This window comes from Lynx canadensis, chromosome B3, assembly GCF_007474595.2.
Source record: "Lynx canadensis isolate LIC74 chromosome B3, mLynCan4.pri.v2, whole genome shotgun sequence".
Classification (NCBI taxonomy): domain Eukaryota; kingdom Metazoa; phylum Chordata; class Mammalia; order Carnivora; family Felidae; genus Lynx; species Lynx canadensis.
Window position 1 is genome coordinate 51995222 of NC_044308.2, and position 22907 is coordinate 52018128.

The 22907-nt window shown below is 39.9% G+C and overlaps 1 protein-coding gene across 3 annotated transcripts in view; it reads left to right on the plus strand.

The window, feature by feature from the left end:
* Positions 1–22907, plus strand: part of LEO1 (LEO1 homolog, Paf1/RNA polymerase II complex component) — an 81111-nt gene that overhangs the window by 9680 nt on the left and 48524 nt on the right. For 2 of the 3 annotated variants that reach the window (XM_030318172.1, XM_030318171.1), the window contains 3 exons: positions 152–282; positions 1009–1118; positions 15918–16035. In XM_030318172.1, coding sequence (XP_030174032.1) covers positions 15966–16035 — 70 coding nt within the window. In that variant the 5' untranslated portion in view covers positions 152–282; positions 1009–1118; positions 15918–15965. The remainder of the gene's footprint in view (positions 1–151; positions 283–1008; positions 1119–15917; positions 16036–22907) is intronic. The other variant, XM_030318173.1, reaches the window with a different exon arrangement.

Sequence of the window (22907 nt, forward strand, 5' to 3'; positions counted from 1 at the left end):
TTTACACCCTACATGGGGTTTGAACTCATGACCCTGAGATCAAGGCCTGAGCTGAGATTAAGAGTCGGACGCTTAGCTGACTGAACCACCCAGGTGCCCCAATCTTATTTTTTTAATGGTATAAATAACACCTGCCTCACCTCCCTCCCAGGATTGTTCCAAGGATTACCTGAGACTGTGTCTGTGGAAGCACTCTGAAAATGCTAAACAACTGCATAAATAAGGGGTGTCATTAACATCGTCATTCAGTAGCTCACCTGGTTAAAACATGGTTTCCTGAAGGTAAGCCAGCTCTCTCTCCTTTCATTCAATCCATCCCACAGAGGTTCTTCTAGTGCCTATTTTATCCAAGATAGAACTTTTCCCCCACTTTCTTGGTAACTTGGGTAGGATTTCTTTTCCAATGTTTATTGTGTAAATTGGTAGACATTTTTTAAAAAGTGCAATGTCCACTCCGTGCTTATTTCTGTCTCAAAGAGATGTGGTCAAATAGTGAAGCAGGAGACACGCTTGAGCACGCTGCTGCAAAGGTGGAAGGCCAGAGCACAATCCCTACCCGCATCTCCCCCCAGAAAGCAGTCTTCTGCTACCCTCAGGCTAGGAGAGACAGAAAGGAAAGCCTAGAGGGGGTGCAGCAAAGCGGTCAGTGAAGAGAACATGAGTAACTGTATACAACCTCTCAGATCCCAACGATCAGTATTATAATAAATGGATTTACTTACATGAAAGCAGCTTAAAGCAAATCTCCTTTAATTTAGCCTGTGGTCCATTCAGCAAAGAAACATTTCTTCCATTTTTAGAAGCTTCTGATGGAGATTTATAGATACTGTTTCCAGAGGAAAAATAAAAGGCAAGTGATTCTCAGGGAAGAGAGGAAAAACACAAAATTTTTAAATGATTTAGCTGTACAGCAGGTTATGAAGGAAGGAAAAGGAAGAGATTAAAATGGTTCTTTCCCTCCTCCCTCTGTGACTCAGAGATTCATCCTAAAAATAATTTTCATTCCAGTTTGGGGAAGCTGAGCAAAGACTCACGTCTCCACATTCCAAGTTCCATGATGGCCTTGGAGAGGGAGGGAACCAAAGGAAGAGGAAAATGGGAAACAGTAACTATTAAAGGTAATCTGGAAAAGACTTTATCTACTCAGAAGAGGTGAGGTGAAATTAAAGGCCAGGCTAGCTGTAATGAAGCAAGCATTTTCTGTTCTTGCCCTAGTCTGAGGTATGTCGTGTCAGCAAGGATGAAGCCTCAACTTGCCTTTCAGCCTTATTTCCTACCAGCTCTTCTGGTGATCAGTGTTTTACTCATTCAAATGAATTTTTGTCTTCTAACATCATTCCCCTTTCTTGTTTTTTTTTAATTTTTATTTTTTAACTTTATTATTATTATTTTTTTAGGTATAATTGGTCATTCCTCTTTCTTTGTATCAGCAGCAGAAGGTTCTTGTTTAGGTGTTTCTTTAGTCACATTTAATTGATATTAGTATGTTCATTTTAAAAAGAGATTTTCATTTTTAAGGTATTTCACACTTACAGAAAAGTTGTTCACGTAGCATACTGAACTCTTTTTTTTTTTTTTTAACCTGAACAATTGGAGAGTAACCTGACATGATACCTGTGGCAGATAGCAAGATGCATTGACCAGATGCCCTTCAAGGAAGGACTTGTTGCCCAGCCTTGGAGACTGTAGTCGACACACAGCTGTCAACTTGCATTTCCTTCAGGGTTTGCCTCATCTGCAGAGAGCCATCTTGCCCAAGGAGATGCCCCTTTCCCAGGTGGCCCAAATCCAATGACTGATAATGGCAAGGATAGAAAGACCTGGCTATTTTGGCCCTGTGCAAGACAACTTCAATGGCCATTTCCGCTCAAGAGCTCCCAGTGGGGTTAGCTGAGGCTATCAGCCTGCAGCTCAGATCAACTTCTACCTCTCCCCACTCCTGTTTGCTTCCCCTCCTATCCACAGATGTTGATCCCAAGAGCTCTCCCTAATAATTATCCTGAAGACTAAAGTCTGCCTCAGAGTGTGTTCCTAAAACACCCAAACTACTACTCAGCCAGGAGAGGTCTGAGAAAGCAGACAATAAAATGGAGTTTTGGATCTGCATCACTCACCACTCACCTGGTAGGAAGACCTCGTCACTGGTGATAGATGGAGGTCAGACAGTGACTGGCACAAGGTGGCAGCCCAGTTATTAAGATTTTCACCAGCGATGAATTGGGGTAGTATGCCAGTGAAAGAGAATGTATTAGCTTTTGTACTGTGTGGAGGAGATAGTAACTACAAGGGGATTGAATGGTTATTGTGTAGCTCTACTGAAGCTCTAGGTAAAGAAATGAAAAAGCTGAGAAAGTGACTAGCAGACAGCTGAAAGCCAAGTGTGAGAACCAGAAGGTCTCTTTCATAGCAAGTAAAGAGGCTTTCATAACCTGCAGTGGAGAGAACCAGATCGAGCTAAACCGTTATGTAACCAAGAGCCAAAGGTTAAACTACCAAGTAAACTAGGTCTCCTATGCTAGAGATGCTGCTGTGGTTGAGAAGGAGTGAGACCCTGGCACAGGGAATGGGGACATCTGAGCTGATGCCCCCCAAAATCTTGAATTCCCAGATTTCTCTTGATCCTCGGAGCCTGAAGAAGTGAGCTACCCTTCCCTATTAAAAGCTGCACATTCCCTTTGCTTGAGAAAATAATGCCAAGGCCTCTCTCTGCAAGACAACATGTGACTCCTCAGTATCTGCCCCCACCTCCCCTCCTGTCCACTAAATCTATAACTAGGGTGACGTGGCAGCATAGCCCAGCTGGGGACATGCTAGGCCTGAGAAGCAAGCAAAGAAACTAGACCCCAAAGAAGCAAAAAGATCTAACCAGCATGGACTGCAGGAGGTGGTGGGAATCCACATGGGACTAGATTCTGAGGATACTTGATCAAAGGGGATAGAGCATGAGATTAGATAACAATTTGTGTGTGCTCTCCCAAAGTCAAAGATTTACACTCTGATGTAAATCTTACTTGCCAGTAAAATGGCTTCTGTGAAGCATGGTAAAAGTGATAGCCCATGCTGAGTGAGATCAAAATACCATAAATGTCTTGGCAGGTGGGAGAGGAAAGAATTAAAATGCTAAGAGAAATTAAAAAATAATAAAACATCTAGGAGTGAATTTAACAGGACTCGTACACTGAAGTAAAAAGGGGGGGATAAATTTAATAAGACCTATACATTGGAGAGTACAAAACCTTGTTGAAAGAAATTAAAGAAGACCTAAATAAATGGAAAGAGATTCCATGTTCTTTTATTGGAAGACTTACTGTTGTTTCAATGCTAATAACCTCCAAATTGATTTATAGATTCAATGCAATCCCTATCAAAATTCTGCCTGGATTTTTTTTTCTTTCTTTTTTTTTTTTTAAAGTAACAGATCTTAAAATTCATATAGAAATGCTAGGGACCCTGAATAGCTAAACAGTCTTTGAAAAGATCAAAGTAGAGTACTCAATTCCTAATGTCAAAACTTACTACAAAACTATTGTAACCAAAACAGCATGGTACTGGCATAATGATAAACATAGCATAAGAGAATAGAACTCAGAGTCCACAAACAAGCCTACATGTTTATGTGCAATGAATATTCAGCAAGAGTTCCAAAACAATTATTGAGGAAAGAATAGTTTTTTAAACAAATGGTTCTAGAGCAACTAGACATCCCTATGCGAAAGAATGAGGTGGGACCGTTATCTCACACAGTACAAAAATTAACTCAGAATGAACTATAGATCTAAATGTATAAAGCTCTTAAAAAAATTAAGTAAATTTTTGTGACCTCGGATTAGGCAACAGTTTCTTAGACATGACATCAAAAACATAGCCAACCAAAGGTAATTTGGTAATTTGGGCTTCGTCAAAATTGAAAGCCTTTGTGGTTCAAAGAATACCAGCAGGAAAGTGAAAGGACAGCCCACAGAATAGGAGAAATTATTTGCAAATAATATATCTGATGAGACTCTAATATCTAGATATCTGTATCTATATGTATGTATCTATCTCTTTATTCAATAATAAGAGAAATAACCCAATTTTTTTTTTTTTTTTTTTTTTTTTTTTTTTTTTGCTCCTATGGCATTTTTTTTTTTTTTTTTTTTTTTTTTTATATGAAGTTATTCGACCAAATTGGTTTCCATACAACACCCAGTGCTCATCCCAAAGGTGCCCTCCTCAATACCCATCACCCACCCGCCCCTCCTCCCACCCCCCATCAACCCTCAGTTTGTTCTCAGTTTTTTAACAGTCTCTTATGCTTTGGCTCTCTCCCACTCTACCGTCCTTTTTTTTTTTTTTTTTTTTTTTCCTTCCCTTCCCCCATGGGTTCCTGTTAAGTTTCTTCAGGATCCACATAAGAGTGAAACCATATGGTATCTGTCTTTCTCTGTATGGCTTATTTCACTTAGCATCACACTCTCCAGTTCCATCCACGTTGCTACAAAGGCCATATTTCATTTTTTCTCATTGCCACGTAGTATTCCATTGTGTATATAAACCACAATTTCTTTATCCATTCATCAGTTGATGGACATTTAGGCTCTTTCCATCATTTGGCTATTGTTGAGAGTGCTGCTATGAACATTGGGGTACAAGTGCCCTATGCATCAGTACTCCTGTATCCCTTGGATAAATTCCTAGCAGTGCTATTGCTGGGTCATAGGGTAGGTCTATTTTTAATTTTCTGAGGAACCTCCACACTGCTTTTCCAGAGCGGCTGCACCAATTTGCATTCCCACCAACAGTGCAAGAGGGTTCCCGTTTCTCCACATCCTCTCCAGCATCTATAGTCTCCTGATTTGTTCATTTTGGCACTCTGACTGGCGTGAGGTGATACCTGAGTGTGGTTTTGATTGTATTTCCCTGATAAGGAGCGACGCTGAACATCTTTTCATGTGCCTGTTGGCCATCTGGATGTCTTCTTTAGAGAAGTGTCTATCATGTTTTCTGCCCATTTCTTCACTGGGTTATTTGTTTTTCGGGTGTGGAGTTTGGTGAGCTCTTTATAGATTTTAGATACTAGCCCTTTGTCCGATATGTCATTTGCAAAATATCTTTTCCCATTACGTTGGTTGCCTTTTAGTTTTGTTGGTGTTTCCTTTGCTGTGCAGAAGCTTTTTATCTTCATAACGGTCCCAGTAATTCACTTTTGCTTTTAATTCCCTTGCCTTTGGGGATGTGTCGAGTAAGAGATTGCTACGGCTGAGGTCAGAGAGGTCTTTTCCTGCTTCTCCTCTAAGGTTCTGATGGTTTCCTGTCTCACATTAGGTCCTTTATCCATTTTGAGTTTATTTTTGTAAATGGTGTGAGAAAGTGGTCTAGTTTCAACCTTCTGCATGTGCTGTCCAGTTCTCCCAGCACCATTTGTTAAAGAGGCTGTCTTTTTTCCATTGGATGTTCTTTCCTGCTTGTCAAAGATGAGTTGGCCATACGTTTGTGGGTCTAGTTCTGGGGTTTCTATTCTATTCCATTGGTCTGTGTGTCTGTTTTTGTGCCCAATACCATGCTGTCTTGATGATGACAGCTTTTGTAGTAGAGGCTAAAGTCTGGGATTGTGGATGCATCCTGCTTTGGTCTTCTTCTTCAAAATTCCTTTGGCTATTCGGGGCCTTTTGTGGTTCCCATATGAATTTTAGGATTGCTTGTTCTAGTTTCGAGAAGAATGCTGGTGCAATTTGATTGGGATTGCATTGAATGTTGTAGATAGCTTTGGGTAGTATTGACATTTTGACAATATTTATTTTCCAATCCCATGAGCAGGGATGTCTTTCCATTTCTTTAATCTTCTTCAATTCCTTCATCAGCTTTCTCTAGTTTTCAGCATATCAGATCCTTTACATCTTTGGTATAGATTTATCCTAGGTATTTTTATGCTTCTTGGTGCAATTGTGAATTGGGATCAGTTTCTTTCTTTGTCTTATCTGTTTGCTTCATTTTACGTGTATAAGAATGCAAATGATTTTCTTGTACATTGATTTTATCCTGCAACTTTGCCTGAATTCATGTATACAGTTCTAGCAGACTTCTGGTGGAGTCTATCGGAATTTTCCTATGTATAATATCATGTCGATCTGCAAAAAGCGAAAGCTTGACTTCATCTTTGCCAATTTTGATTGCCTTTGATTTCCTTTTGGTGTCTGACTTGTGATGCTAGAACTTCCAGCACTATGTTAAACAATCACCGTGGTAGAGTGGGCATCCCCTGTCGTGTTCCTGATATCAGGGAAAAAGCTCTCAGTTTTTCCCAGGTTGAGGATTGATGTTAGCTGTGGGCTTTTCATAAATGGCTTTATGATCTTTAAGTATGTTCCTTCTATCCCGACTTTCTCAAGGGTTTTTATTAAGAAAGGGTGCTGGATTTTGTCAAAGGCCTTTTCTGCATCGATTGACAGGATCATATGGTTCTTCTCTTTTTTTTTGTTAATGTGATGTATCACGTTGATTGATTTGCGAATGTTGAACAGCCCTGCATCCCAGGAATGAATCCCACTGATCATGGTGAATAATTCTTTTATATGCTGTTGAATTCGATTTGCTAGTATCTTATTGAGAATTTTTGCATCCATATTCATCAGGGTATTGGCCTGTAGTTCTCTTTTTTTACTGGGTCTCTGTCTGGTTTAGGAATCAAAGTAATACTGGCTTCATAGAATGAGTCTGGAAGTTTTCCTTCCCTTTCTATTCTTGGAATAGCTGAGAAGGATAGGTATTATCTCTGCTTTAAAATGTCTGGTAGAACTCCCCTGGGAAGCCATCTGGTCCTGGACTCTTATTTGTTGGAGGATTTTTGATAACCGATTCAATTTCTTCGCTGGTTATGGTCTGTTCAAGCTTTCTCTTTCCTCCTGATTGAGTTTGGAGAGAGTGTGGGTGTTTAGGAATTTGTCCATTTCTCCAGGTTGTCCAATTTGTGGCATATAATTTTTCATAGTATCCCTGATAATTGTTTGTATCTCTGAGGGATTGGTTGTAATAATTCCATTTTCATTCATGATTTTATCTATTTGGGTCATCTCCCTTTCTTTTGAGAAGCCTGGCTAGAGGTTTGTCAATTTTGTTTATTTTTTCAAACAACCAACTCTTGGTTTCGTTTGATCTGCTCTACCGTTTTTTTAGATTCTATATTGTTTATTTCTGCTCTGATCTTATTATTTCTTCTTCTGCTGGGTTTAGGCTGCCTTGCTGTTCTGCTTCTATTTCCTTTAGGTGTGCTGTTAGATTTTTGTATTTGGGATTTTTCTTGTTTCTTGAGATAGGCCTGGATTGCAATGTATTTTCCTCTCAGGACTGCCTTCGCTGCGTCCCAAAGCGTTTGGATTGTTGTATGTTCATTTTCATTTGTTTCCATATATTTTTTGATTTCTTCTCTAATTGCCTGGTTGACCCCACTCATCGTTAGTAGGGTGTTCTTTAACCTCCATGCTTTTGGAGATTTCCAGACTTTTTCCTGTGGTTGATTTCAAGCTTCATAGCATTGTGGTCTGAAAGTATGCATGGTATAATTTCAATTCTTGTAAACTATGAAGGGCTGTTTTGTGACCCAGTATATGATCTATCTTGGAGAATGCCATGTGCACTCGAGAAGAAAGTATATTCTGTTGTGGGATGCAGAGTTCTAAATATATCTGTCAAGTCCATCTGATCAGTGTCTCATTCAGGGCCCTTGTTCTTTATTGACTGTGTGTCTAGATGATCTATCCATTTCTGTAAGGGGGTGTTAAACGTCCCCTGCAATTACCACATTTATATCAATAAGGTTTGCTTCTGTTTGAGTAATTGTTTTAGATATTTGGGGGGTCCGGTATTCGGCGCATAGACATTTATAATTGTTAGCTCTTCCTGATGGATAGACCCTGTAACTATTATATAATGTCCTTCTTCATCTCTTGTTACAGCCTTTAATTTAAAGTCTAGTTTGTCTGATATAAGTATGGCTACTCCAGCTTTCTTCTGGCTTCCAGTAGCATGATAAATAGTTCTCCATCCCCTCACTCTGAATCTAAAGGTGTCCTCAGGTCTAAAATGAGTCTTGTAGACAGCAAATAGATGGGTCTTGTTTTTTTATCCATTCTGATACCCTATGTCTTTTGGTTGGCGCATTTAATCCGTTTACATTCAGTGTTATTATAGAAAGATACGGGTTTAGAGTCATTGTGATGTCTGTATGTTTTATGCTTGTAGTGATGTCTCTGGTACTTTGTCTCACAGGGTCCCCCTTAGGATCTCAATAACCCAATTTTAAAATGAGCAAAGACTTTTAAGGGGGGCCTGGGTGGGCTCAGTCAGTTAAGCATCCGACTTCAGCTCAGGTCATGATCTCATGATTTGTGGGTTGGAACCCCATGTTGGGCTCTTTGCTGACAGCTGAGAGCCTGGAGCCTGCTTCAGATTCTGTGTCTCCCTCTCTCTCTCTGCCCCTCCCCTGCTCACATTCTGAGATACCATTTAGCACCAATAGAAAGACTGTAATAAAAAAAAAAGGGAAAATAACAAATGTTGGTGAGGATGTAGGGAAATCGGAGCCCTCATCTGTTGCTGGTAGAAATGTAAAATGATGCAGCAAATTGAGAAAACAGTGTGATAGCTGCTGAAATAGTTAAACATAAGGTTACCGTTTGACCCAGGAATTCCATACCTAGGTATATACTGGAGAGAATTGAAACATATGTCTGCACAAAATTTGTATCCAAATATCTATAGCAGTGTTATTTACAATAGCCAAAAAGTGAAAACAACTCAATCTCCATCAACTGATGAACAGATAAATAAAATATGCTATATCTGTACTATGGAATACTAGTCAGTTATAAGAAGAAGTGGGACTCTGATAACATGTTACAACATGGATGAACTTTGAAAACATTATGCTAAGTGGAAGAAGGCAGACATAAAAGGCCACATATTGTATGATTCCATTCATATGGCATGTTCAGAAGAGGCAAATCCACAGTGATAAAGTAAATTAGTGGTTGCCAGGAGCTGTTGGTAGGAGAGAATAAGGAGTGATTGCTGACTGGCACAGGGTTACATTTTGGTGTGAAGAAAATATTCTAAAATTGATTGTTGTAATGGCTGTACAGCCTTGTGAACATACTAAAAACCACTTCAAAATGGGGAATTTTATGTATAGTTTGTGTTACCTCAATTTTTTAAAAAGGGTTCAGGGAAGTAGGAGTGCTGGTGTGGCCACATTGTGTAAGATCAGAAAACCCACCAGATGACTGTTCCACAGGAGGACCTGGAGAATACAGTGTCTACCAAAGCAAAGAAGAATGTGTTCATAAACAGCACTAGAATCACTGTGAAGTCTAGTGGTGGCTTGCTTTTGAAGGCTGGACTTATGGTAGGGGAAGCTGTTACAAAACTGATCTCCTCATTAGCAAGGGAGATCATATAACCCAGAAATGATTGAGCCAGGTGGCATCACGCGACTGTCAGAAATCATGTGGATGCAATTAGGATAATGAGTGACAAGATCAAAGTGGCAACCATGAGCACCTGACCTACAGAGAGTTATGGAGATAGTTAATAAAACATGGTGTCACTTGCTAGAAAATAGATGGGCAGCCAATAAGGGTACTACTCCTTCTGTATAAGCAAAAGAAAACAGAGGGTGAAGGGAATGGAATATTTGGAAGCAAAGTTCTTATATACTGTTGAAATTAAATTCATATAAAGATGTTAATTGTAATACCCCAAGGAACCACCAAAAAAACAACTCAAAATATACATATGTACTAAATAGGAAACGATGAGAGAATTAAAATGGTACATTGGAAAACATCTTTTTAGCACAATAGAAGGCAATAATAAGAATGAAGGAATAAAAAAGACATGGCATATAGAAAAGAAAGCTAAGTGGCAGATGGGCAGATATAAATCCCTCATGTATAGAAGGACTCAGCCAGTTGATTTTGCCTCTGTTACTGACCACACTATTGCTGGCACAATGGATACGTGAATGAAGTGGCCATGGTGGCAGAGACTGAGGCTATTCTTGGCCCGATAGCATGGGTTCCCACTTCTCAGGGCTCATCTAGCTATTGCCACTGCTAAATGTCCAATTTGACAACAAGAGATCAATGCTGACTTCCTGATACAGCACCAATCTTCAAGGAGACCAACTAAGCAATTGGTGGCAAGTTGACTCTTTGGGACCTTTCCACCTTGAAAGGGCCAGTAGTTCATCCTGCTAGGATGAAGACATATTCTGGGTAAGGGTTTAAATGTCTTATCTTCAGGCTTCGCCCTGGGCTTACACAATGTTTGATGCACCAGCAGAGGACCTCCCATAACATTGTATCAGATCTAGGAACCCAACTTACAGCACAAAAGGTGTGAGAGTGAACTCATGACAATGTTATCTACTGGTTGTTATCACTTATTTTAGCACTCCAAAGCTTCCAGCCTTGTAGAGCATCGGAAAGCCTTGCTGAAGGCACAGCTGAAGTATTAGCTTGGTTGAAATGCTATGAGTGCCATCTTCCAGGATACATTAAACCTATTGAATAAAAGATCTTTATGTGGTGCTGTAACCCCAGCAGGAAAAATACATGGGTCTATGAGACAAAATATGGAATTAGGAGTGGTCTTGCTTATCATCACTCCCAATGGCCCCGTGGGGAATTTATGCTTCCTGTTCCTGCTAGTCTGTATTCTGCAGGTTCAGAGGACCTGGTTCCTAAAAGGAGAATATTTCCACCAAATGGTACAGCAAGAGTCACTTTGATTTACTAGCTAAAACTGCTGCCTGGGCACTTTGGGTTCCTACTATTCAGGAATAATTGGGCTGTAAGTAGAGGAACAATCTTGGCAGGGGTATTAACCCTGACCATCAGAAGGAGTTAGGTAAGGTTGCTGTTATACAGTAAGGGTAGGAAAAATTATTTTAGCATTGAGACCATGTATCTGAATGCTTCCTGTTAGTCCCTTGCACAGTTACAATGGTAAATGAATAATGCAGCAAGGACATGGCAGTTAGGAACTCAGACCTCTCTGGGATGAGAATCTAGATCATGCCCCCAGGTAAGCCACTAAGACTAAGAGAAGTGCTAGCTGAGAGTGAGAGGGATTTAGAAAGGATGATCAAGGAGGGAGGCTGTAAGTTTCAATGAGAGCCCTGAGACCAGCTACAGCAGGGCTATAGCTTGTCCTACAAACCTTCCTCTTCTAAGTCTCCCCAGGAGGAGAGGCTCATCAGAAACCTGGAGAAGCTACTCTTCAACAAAAATGAGGTGGATCCAAGAGCAGCACAGGGAATGAACATGGAGATGAGCCCCTGAGATTTCTCTTTACAAGACTTCTTGTCCCGGCTCCCTGGGGGACTGTCAGCAGGCAGCCTTCAGTTCCCAGCTCCTGCTGCTGCAGACAGTTGCTTTATCAAAGCTCAGGCCCTTTGGGGCTAGGCCATAGCCAATTCTTGATCCAGGTCTGGGTTTAAAGCCCAGCCCTTTCAGCCTGGTTTGGGACAGTAATGAAGGGCCATTTCAGCTCCAGAGCTCCTCATGGGGTTAATTAAGGCTGCTGGGCCTTCCTTATACGCAGCTTGCTTTTTCCTTCTGTCTAAGCCTGTTTCTAAGCCTGACACCCTTCCACAGGTATCAATACCAAAGGCACTCCCTATTAAACATCCTGGACACTAAAGTCTGACTCAGAGTCTTCTTCCTGCAAAACCTAAACTGTGAAAATGCCTTGTCATCTCAAATGTGTTTCTTACTAATGAGAACTTTCATCTAGATCGCCCCAGTAGAACTATCAAAATCAGGAATTTAACATTGATGTATGAACATCCGTTCAAATGTCGTCAGTGGTCCCAATAATGTCCTTAGAGGAAAAGGATCTTGTCCAGCAATTATGCATTGTATTTAGTTGTCTCTTTAATCTTCTTCAATCTTGAATAGCTTCCTCGTCTTTACTTTCATGACCTTGACACTCTGTAAGATTACAGGCCTTTTTTTTTTTTTTTAAGAATATCCCTCAATTTGGGTTTGTCAACTGTTTTTCAAGATTACATTCAGGTTAAGCATCATTGGCAGAACTAGTAGAGGAGTGATGCCATGTTCTCGTCATTGCATCCTGTAGGTTGGCACATGACTCTAATTTGTCCCATCATTGATGATGTGGACTTGATTAAGGTGATGTCTGCCAGGCTTATCCACTGTAAAGCCACCCTTATCCGCATTATAATTTACTATTTTGCGGGGAAGTATTTTAAGGCTATAAAAACATCCCATTCTTCATTAAATTTCCTATATATTCTTTTATATATATCCATATTGGTTATGGAATCCTTATTTTATTCAATGACTTATAATCCATTATGGTTATTATTTTGACACTGAGACTGTTACATATTTGGCCAGCGGGAGCCCTTTCTGGTTTGCTTCTTTATCCTTTTGACATACCTCCATTATTCTTTTTGTACTTCCTTGCTTGCTGCACAAGATAGTCCAAGCTTATTTTGTACTTTCTCTGCCCCAGTCCTAGAATCAGCCATTTCTTCATGGAGCTCTGGTTCCCTTTGGTGAAACTAAGGGCATTTAGAAACTAAGATCTCAACATTAGGTGTGCTCATTGCTATTGAGGTATCACTGTTCTCAAGCCCTTTCAATGGACAGAACTAGGGTCTATCTGAAATACATGAATGGATGTACATAAATACACATGTATATAAACATATACACATTTCTATAAACACATTTGCATCTGTATGTATATACCTATACATATTCAAAATCATGAGTTCACAATGATACCTCCAGTATCAATTTAACACCAACTAATTCATTCTAGTGTTTCACATTTCATATATTTAACTACTGTCTCTACCAGTAAGAAACCTGACTCTCATTATCCTGAATATGATTACTTATTTAATTAATCCCTCTGCACATAAGCAACCTCCTGTGATTGCTCCTTTCCCTAGTGTGGACATGCTCTTCACCCTGCACCGGGCTACTGCTCCACCCAGATACCCACCACATCTTGCTTGGGCTCCAATGCCCCAAGACGACCATCAGGATGAGGTCGTCTTCCTCACCCTGATCTGACTCTGACACCTGTGCCAGGTGGCCTTCCTTCATGAATGCCCTTTCACCCAGCTGGATCTCTGCACCCACACTAGGCCTCCTCCCTTCCACTCCCCTTCCCTTGTACTATCTTACTGCCATTGAATTCCAACATCTGGCACCAGGCTGCCCCTCTGCAGGGACTCCATTCCTACTCTGCTCATGACATACTCTGATGTCCCCCCTCCTTATGGGAACACCCTCCTCATCCCAGCTAGGTCACTCCCTTCACAGATGCCCTTCTCACCCCTCCTGGGTTCTGACACTTGTACCAGGCTGCCCTCTTACCCAGATGCCCTCCTTACACCTCTTGACTACCATGACTCCACACCCCTACCAAAGACATCCACCCTGCTTGGCCCATGTAATGACTTTTGAGTTGTTTTATGGAGGAAGAAGAAGAAAGAGAGTGGGAAAATGGAGGAAGAAGCGACAAAACATTAGTTCATCTTTTTTTTTTTTAAGTTAATTTATTTATTTTGAGAGAGAGAGAGAATGAATCCCAAGCAGGCTCCATGCTCAGCAGAGCCTGACTCAGGGCTCCATCTCAGGACCGTGAGATCATGACCTGAGGGGAAATAGAGTCAGAGGCTTGACCAACTGAGCCACTCCGGGGCCCCTCAGTCATCTTTTGGTTAACTTTTAATAAAATAATTTTTCTGAGATTCACTTCCATTTTAGTTTTTGGCTAGATCTATTTCTGCCATCATGTCTGTTAAATTTATATTTGTCAGGAAAGCCAAAGCTGCCTGCTCAGTGCATTCCTTATCTATGATACCTACCATCTACCAGAAATATTATGGTTCACACAGGCCAATACATAACTGAAAGTCCTCCTCTCTCACCATTCTTTTCAGTGGCGTTTTCAGGATAATATACGGTTATGGGCATTTATATTTGGGGGTAAGGGCATCTTGCTTCAATACTTTCAACTTTTCCCTGATTTCCTTTTTTCCTCTTCCTAGCAGTACTCCATTAAGCTTGCTAGGTTGATTTAAATGGAACCTCAGTTGCTTTAACTTTGTGCTATACTTTTTCTCATAGGAAGGCATTTCAAATGTCCTAAAGCTACATATACCCTAGATCCCAGTAAGAATGGATTATTTACCTCTCTTCAAATGTGTTCCAAGCTGTCCTACCTGTGTTTTTATTCATGCTGGGGCTCCCACCTGGTCCATCGTCTCATTGCTTCTCCAAAGTCAAAACCGTACATCCTGCAAGGTACACTTCACACACTACCTCCCACCAAAGCCTTTGGCACTATCCTCAGTCCGGGACCTCCACAGAGCTCTGTATGCATCTGTGATGTGTATCCTTTTCTGACATGTTCTTTTTTGAAAAATATTTATTTATTTTTGGGAAGAAAGCAAGCTGGGGGAAGGGCACAGAGAGAGGGACAGAGGATCCGAAGCCGGCTCTGTGCTGACAGGCTGACAGCAGTGATCCTGATGCAGGGCTCGAGCTCACGAACTGTGAGATCATGACCTGAGTTTAAGTTGGACACTTAACCAACTGAGCCACCCAGGCTCCCCTTTTCTGACATATTCTAATTATCATTCTTAGGAGACCAGAAGCTAGCTCCTTAGATACAGGTACCATTAATTTTTCGTATCTTTACCCCATGGAGGCCTTGCATGCAGTAGAAGCTCTACATATGTTTAATTGAAACCTAATAAGAGTTTGTATATTTTATATTATTTTTTCTTGGCATAGTGCAGTCTTCAAAACAATTAAACTTCCTAGTAGCCCTTTCTGGCATGAGACCTAAATTTTCCACCTTACAGAAGAGAAAGATGTTTACTTTTATCATCCAAAGGACAAGAAAATGAAGCTGTTCATCTTTTTTTCCAACATGATGCAAGGTTGCATTAGTATATCAAGAGATAAAATCTACTCTCAAAGCAAATTCATATTTGCCTACGGACACCTGTATTTTTATCCTGCCCAAATAGCACTCTTAAGTTTTGAAGTTATTAAATACTGACATTGTCTCTAGAACATATGCATTTACTTTGCATAGTGAATAAAATTATATTTTCACCTGCAGAGAGATGGCCCCAATTCCTCACTCCCCATAGGAATTATGTAACTACAGTAGAAGACCGACCTGCTTCTTTTGTGTTGGTCTTAGCCTGGATTCTCATAATCTGTTCCAAAGTAGGGCATTATCAAAAATCTACTTTGTCCCATTTTTTTCTCCATTTAACTGTTTATTGCAAGGGCAATCCTTAGATTGTAAACACTTTGACTCAGAGGTGTCTTCTAACTCTTTTGCATTCTTGTGTGTGTGTTAATGGCACACTATATATCTGCAATGAATCATTTCACCGAATTACTCTTAGGGTGCTTTCTTCCCTAGGCTATCACTACAGATCTCACTATGTTAAATAGTCAAAATATGAACTTTCGGTGTTTTTCTCCTCATGCTTGATCCTCCTGGTTTTAGATCTCGTGTTCATCCCTACTGGTCTGATAGATATGGCACCAAGATTTTAGAGTTGGCAGCTTGAAAAATTTTAAGCTCCTCTTTCTACATCATGCCACGAAATGGCAAAAACTTGGTGAAGAAAGAAGGGTTGAGGTCCATGAGGAGATCTCCTGTATACTAATAGAACTCTTGCTTATAGATACCTGTGGTAGGCTGAATCATGGTGCCCCAGAAAGACATCTATGCCCTAATCCCTAGATTGTGTGAATGTTACCTTATATGGCAAACAAGGACTTTGTAGGTGTGATTAAAGATTGTGAGATGAAGAGATTATTCTAGATAATCAGGGTGGACCCTACATACAATTTCATGTATCCTTTGAATAGGAAGACAGAGGGAGATTTGACATACAGAAAAGAGAAGGTAATGTGACCATGGAGGCAGAGATTGGAGTGATGGGATCACAAGCCAAGGAGTGTTGCCAGCCACTGGAAACTCAAAGAGGTAAGAAACCCATTGTCTTTGGGGCGCCTGGGTGACGCAGTCGGTTAAGCGTCCGACTTCGGCTCAGGTCACGATCTCGCGGTCCGTGAGTTCGAGCCCCGCGTCGGGCTCTGGGCTGATGGCTCGGAGCCTGGAGCCTGTTTCCGATTCTGTGTCTCCCTCTCTCTCTGCCCCTCCCCCGTTCATGCTCTGTCTCTCTCTCTCTCAAAAATAAATAAACATTAAAAAAAAATTTTTTTTAAAAAAGAAACCCATTGTCTTTATAGTCTCCAGAGGGAGCACAGTCCTCCTGTCACCTTTATTTAACCCAGTGAAATTGATGAACCTCTGGCCTCCAGAAATAGGAAAGAATAAATTTCTGTTGTTTTAAGACACCAAGTTTGTGCCCACCAGAAACTAATACTTAAAGACTTGGAGGGTGGGGAGCATAAAGAATAAACACAAACTCCATCCTTAAGTATCTATGAATTATAGAGGAGCAGTTTGTAAAATATTATGACCCAATGTGTGGTAAAATGCAAAGATAAATGCCAAAGTCAGGAAGTACTGGAGAAATTCAGAAAAGTGAGTAATCTTCAGTGAGGAGCTGGAGTAGATTAGGTGAGTTTTACTGCATAGGTAGATGGTGAAAGTAGGCCCTTGTACAAAAGGAGAAGACTTTAGATTTAATCCCCTGGACACTGGGAATTCAGTAACAAAGTCTCTCCTCATTTTCTTTCTTTTTGCATTAGGAAAGTAATGTAGGCTTCTCTTAAAACATTTCATAGACATAAAAATTTGAATGTAAGATTCCCTTGTAATTCCAGTACTCCCAGAGAAAAGCTTTGCTAACAAGTTGGTATATATTCTCCCAGATTTTTTTCTGCACATATAGTAATAGGTTTATATAATTATTGCCAAAATGGGATCATGCTATAAATATTCTTTTGCAACCAGCCATTAAAAATTTTTGAACAAAATAAAAAGGAAAATCATATTTTAAGATGATTAACCTTTTGGCAACACTCATGTAGATCTCCCTAATCTGTCCTAATTACAGTATGTACTGTACTGAGGGGAGAAATGGAAACAAAGAAAGAGTAGCTAAAGGTTGTTAAAATAATCCGGGTAAATCAGGGTAGGGTCTTTGGCAATAACTGATAAAGTAAGGGATTGGAAATTTTTCTAGTAAGGGTCAGGAAATATATGTATGTATTTCAAGATCTTGGGCCACATAAATAAAAACTAATTTCTCCTTTTTACCTTTGAGAGAGGGAAAAAAATAAAAGATTCTACTTATCCACATTTGAAGATAGCCATGCTCTCTGATTGTAGTAATAGCAATCCTAAAGGGAAGAAATTGCTTTCTAAGCAGTGATGGCAGGGCTAAGTATTTTATATACATTGATGTCTTTTCTGATTATGAAAGCATTACATACTTATGACAACATGGAAAAAATTGAAAAGTAAAACAAAAAATAGGGGGCGCCTGGGTGGCGCAGTCGGTTAAGCGTCTGACTTCAGCCAGGTCACGATCTCGCGGTCCGGGAGTTCGAGCCCCGCGTCGGGCTCTGGGCTGATGGCTCAGAGCCTGGAGCCTGTTTCTGATTCTGTGTCTCCCTCTCTCTCTGCCCCTCCCCCGTTCATGCTCTGTCTCTCTCTGTCCCAAAAAAAAATAAATAAACGTTGAAAAAAAATTAAAACAAAACAAAAAAAACAAAAACAAAAAATAAAATTACCCAGAATTCCATCATTCCATTATAACCACTGTGTGGTTTTTGGCTTATTTCCTTTCAGACATTTTCCTGTGTAAAGGAATATATATGTGTATGTGTATGTATATATATACATATGAATATATATGAATATGTATATAAATATATACACATATACACACACACACATATATATGAAATTGAGATAATACTAGATACTGCTTTGTGACATGCAGTTTTTACCTGACAATATGTCATAAGCATTTTCCCATGTATTTCAATATTCTTTTAAAAACCTTTGTTTCCCAAATTGGCATTTTGGTGGTGGTGGTGGTGGTTGCAACAGTGATACAATTTCATTATGAAAACTGGAAATGAACACAGCCATATGTGAGGTGGAATATGAACACCTTCTCATAATGTCACGTCCCAGAAGTATAGAGATCTGGTGGAACATACTCATGCTGGCTCATTGAGCTAATTGTGTGCTTCTTTCCCAAATCCATGTTCCATAACTATAGCTTGAAGTCAGTCATGGCAGGAATATTTATGCCATGGAAGTTGGCAAACATCAGTTATCAAGGCTTTTTGTCCTGGAGTGCTGGATGTTAAACTTTTACCATTACATCATTGTGTGTATCTTCCTAGACATTTAGTGTATATTTAAATATTTGTTTACATAAACATGGATGATTACCATAATAAGGTTAGTTAACTCATACATCATCTCAAATAGTTACAATTTGTGTGTGTGTGTGGTGAGAATACTTAACATTTATTCTCTTAGCAACTTTTAAATATACAATTCAATATATTTTTCAAAGATTTTATTTTAAGTAATCTCTGCACCCAATTTGAGGATTGAACTCACAATCCCAAGATTAAGAGTCGCATGCTCTACCAACTGAACCAGTCAGATGCCCCTACAATTCAATATTTTTAACTATAGTTACTGTGCTGTACATTACATCCCTAGGACTTACTCATCTTATAACTGGAAGTTTGTACCTTTTGACCCCCTTCACCCATTCTGTCTCTTTTACTACCCCCGCCCCCAGACCCTGGCAGCCATAAGCTCGTTTTTTTTTTTTTTTCTATGAGCTCGTTTTTTTGTTTTTTTTTTAAGATTCCATATATAAGGAAGATCATACAGTATTTGTCTTTGTCTGACTTATTTCAACTTTGTATAATATTCTTAAGTTTCATCCATGTTGGGCATGGCAAAATTCCCTTCTTTTTATGGCTGAATAATATTCCACTGTGTATTTACCACACTTTCTATATCCATTCATCTGCTGAGGGACACAGGGTTTTTTCCATGTCTTGGCTATTATAAATGCTGCTGCAGTGTATATGGGGGGGGGGACAAATATCCCTTTGAGATAGTGATTTCATTTCCTTTGGATATATACCCACAAATGGAAATGCTGGATCCAATACTAGTTCTATTTTTAATTTGGGGGGAACCCCCACACTGTAAAAAAATCCCATTTTTTTAAATTTTTTTTTAATGTTTATTTTTGAGACAGAGAGAGAGCATGAAGGGGGGAGGGTCAGAGAGAGATGGAGACACAGAATCTGAAACAGACTCCAGGCTCTGAGCTGTCAGCACAGAGCCCGATGCGGGGCTCGAACTCACAGACTGCGAGATCATGACCTGAGCCAAAGTCGTTCGCCCAACTGACTGAGCCACCCAGGCGCCCCACAACATCCCATTTTCTAACCAGCTTTGGCAATCTAATATATAATGTTCCTCTCTTCAATACATATTCATCTACCTAATCCGTGCTACTTAGTATTTCACTGTATGACTGCATTATAATTTATTTGAACAATCCTCCACTGATGGGTGTTTTGAGTGGTTACAATTTCTGACTATTATAAACAAACTTTCAGTGAACATTTTGTCCTTATATATTTGCATATCTGTCAAATTATTTTCCCACGATAAATACCTAGACATGGAAATGTTGAATCAAAGAGTATACCCATTTACAATTTAAATAAACGATACCAAATTGCCCTTTCAAGAGGCTGTCTTATTTTTCTACTACCTTCACCAGTATATAACAATGCACTGATACATATAATTTAAGTGATTGCATAGGATTTCAGTGTATGGATGTCTCATAACTTGTGTGATCCATTCCCTACTATGATGTTCCCAATATTTCTTATTTCTATGAACAATGCTATAATAAATACCCTTGTACATCTTCATGTGAATCTCTTATTTTCTCAAGATAAAGTCTTTGATATGGAATTACAGAGTCAAAGGTAAGAAATTTTTATGACATTTTGTCATTTTGTCATTTTGACATTATCAGATTCAGGTCAGTATTTGGAATTTAAAGTGGTGTTTAAGAATTTACTTGATGCTAAATAGAAATGAATATTTTTTTTAAGTTTATTTAATTATTTTGAGATAGAGAGAGAACGAGCAGGGGAGGGGCAGAAAGAAAGGGGGACAGAGGATCCAAAGCAGGCTCTGTGTGGACAGCAGAGAGCCTGACCCAGGGCTCGGGCCCATGAACCATGAGATCAGGACTTGAGCCGAAGTCTGCCACTTAACTGACTGAGCCACCCAGGTGCCCCAGAAAAGAATACTTCTTTTTTTTTTTTTTTTCAATATATGAAGTTTATTGTCAAATTGGTTTCCATACAACACCCAGTGCTCATCCCAAAAGGTGCTCTCCTCAATACCCATCACCCACCCTCCCCTCCCTCTCCCCCCATCAACCCTCAGTTTGTTCTCAGTTTTTAAGAGTCTCTTATGCTTTGGCTCTCTCCCACTCTAACCTCTTTTTTTTTTTTTTCCTTCCCCTCCCCCATGGGTTCCTGTTAAGTTTCTCAGGATCCACCTAAGAGTGAAACCATATGGTATCTGTCTTTCTCTGTATGGCTTATTTCACTTAGCATCACACTCTCCAGTTCCATCCACGTTGCTACAAAAGGCCATATTTCATTCTTTCTCATTGCCACGTAGTATTCCATTGTGTATATAAACCACAATTTCTTTATCCATTCATCAGTTGATGGACATTTAGGCTCTTTCCATAATTTGGCTATTGTTGAGAGCGCTGCTATAAACATTGGGGTACAAGTGCTCCTATGCATCAGTACTCCTGTATCCCTTGGATAAATTCCTAGCAGTGCTATTGCTGGGTCATAGGGTAGGTCTATTTTTAATTTTTTGAGGAACCTCCACATTGTTTTCCAGAGTGGCTGCACCAATTTGCATTCCCACCAGCAGTGCAAGAGGGTTCCCATTTCTCCACATCCTCTCCAGCATCTATAGTCTCCTGATTTGTTCATTTTGGCCACTCTGACTGGCGTGAGGTGATATCTGAGTGTGGTTTTGATTTGTATTTCCCTGATGAGGAGCGACGTTGAGCATCTAGAAAAGAATACTTCTAATGACTACTATTGTTTTTGGAAACAATATCTCGTGGCTCTTGAATAACCTTTACATTATTTTACCTTTAGTTTCTTCTTTGGTATTTTAGACCCAGGATTCTATCCTATTTCTCCTTCCAAATTTTGTTTCTGTGTAAAATGTCAGATAGAAAGTATATACATGTGTGTTTACGTACTGGAAATGATAGGTATCCATATATCAGTATGAGTCACTATTAACCTAAAATGTCACACCCATTTACAGGATTAACCCTGCCTGTCATTTCCTCAATGAGTAAGGAAATAAACTTCAGTCAAGGAGATAAAATCTTTCCTGGACTCTAAGAAAATTTCATCTTATGGAGCCTAAGAAAAAAATTAAAATTTGCTACTTAATTCAAATGTATGACTTTAACAGTAGATACATAATAATCAGGTACAAAAAAAAAAACATTTTCTTGGTGTTTACCAGTCAGTCTTAAGAGAAAACAAGAGGGGCGCCTGGGTGGCGCAGTCGGTTAAGCGTCCGACTTCAGCCAGGTCACGATCTCGCGGTCCGTGAGTTCGAGCCCCGCGTCAGGCTCTGGGCTGATGGCTCAGAGCCTGGAGCCCGTTTCAGATTCTGTGTCTCCCTCTCTCTCTGCCCCTCTCCCGTTCATGCTCTGTCCCTCTCTGTCCCAAAAAAAAAAAAAAAACGTTGAAAAAAAAGAGAAAACAAGACAAACCAAATGGTTTCTTCTAAGTTTTGTTAAAGGAAGTGTTTTTATTATTATCTAAAGTTAGTGTTTTTCAAATCTCTTCTCTCCTTCACACCACCCTCACTCCCCAAGTCAATTTTTTTGCTAAGGAAAAACTGATGGGGGTGGGGGTGTGCGCGCGTGCTGCTGGTTTTGCTGATGAATGAGGTCTCTCCAGGGTATACCATCACCATCTTGTGGCCTTCTGCCATATTACCACTAAGGGTTTTAATACGGGAATGCTTTTTTTTTTTTTTTTTTTTTTTGCAATTGCAAGCGTGAAACACAGTGTAGCAATCTCTTTGTAGCAATCCCTCTGTGGATAAGATAAAATACGTTGAGCGCCAGAGCGAGGAGTTGCCACCCTTACAGGGAGATGATATCGCTGCACTTAGGCTGATGATTCTAAAACAACCAACTGAATAAGGAAATATAGTGAAGAGATTTTATTAGAGTAGCTTTAGTGTAAAGTGACATTTTTCAGTTTTGCTTTGGGTTTGAGCCGAATTTGTTTTACTGCTTCCTTTGTAAAAATATTTGTAAAAATATCGGTTGGCAGGGCAGTTTGTAAATCTAACTTTTTTGTCTGTCTGGTTCTAACGTTGGGAGGGCGTTCCCACTTTTGTCTCAATATTCCCCCACCTTAGTACTATTTTATTATGTTCTTTTATAAAAATGTGTGTGTTTTTTTCTCCTTTCCCTTTGTCTCTTTCATCTGTTTTTCCTTCTTTTTTCTCCTGCCTCATACTTCCCATTTTTTTCCTTTGGTATCCTTGCTACGTATCACTTTACTTAGCTTCCTCCATTAACACCCACAAGCACAGCGCCCCGCCTCCCCTTTCTGCGGCCTCCCCTTTCTTTGTTCCTTCTAATTCCTTCCCTGGGTGGTTGATGTTCCGGCTCTTTTAGTGTCTACTACACCGACGTCCTGTGCTGGCTGGGTAGGTCTTTTAAGGACATAGCTCCCTGGTAACCCTCAGGCTTCAGAGGGAAACCTAAATCCTACCTATTCAAGGAAGGCACTCTCTAAACCTAACTCTAGATT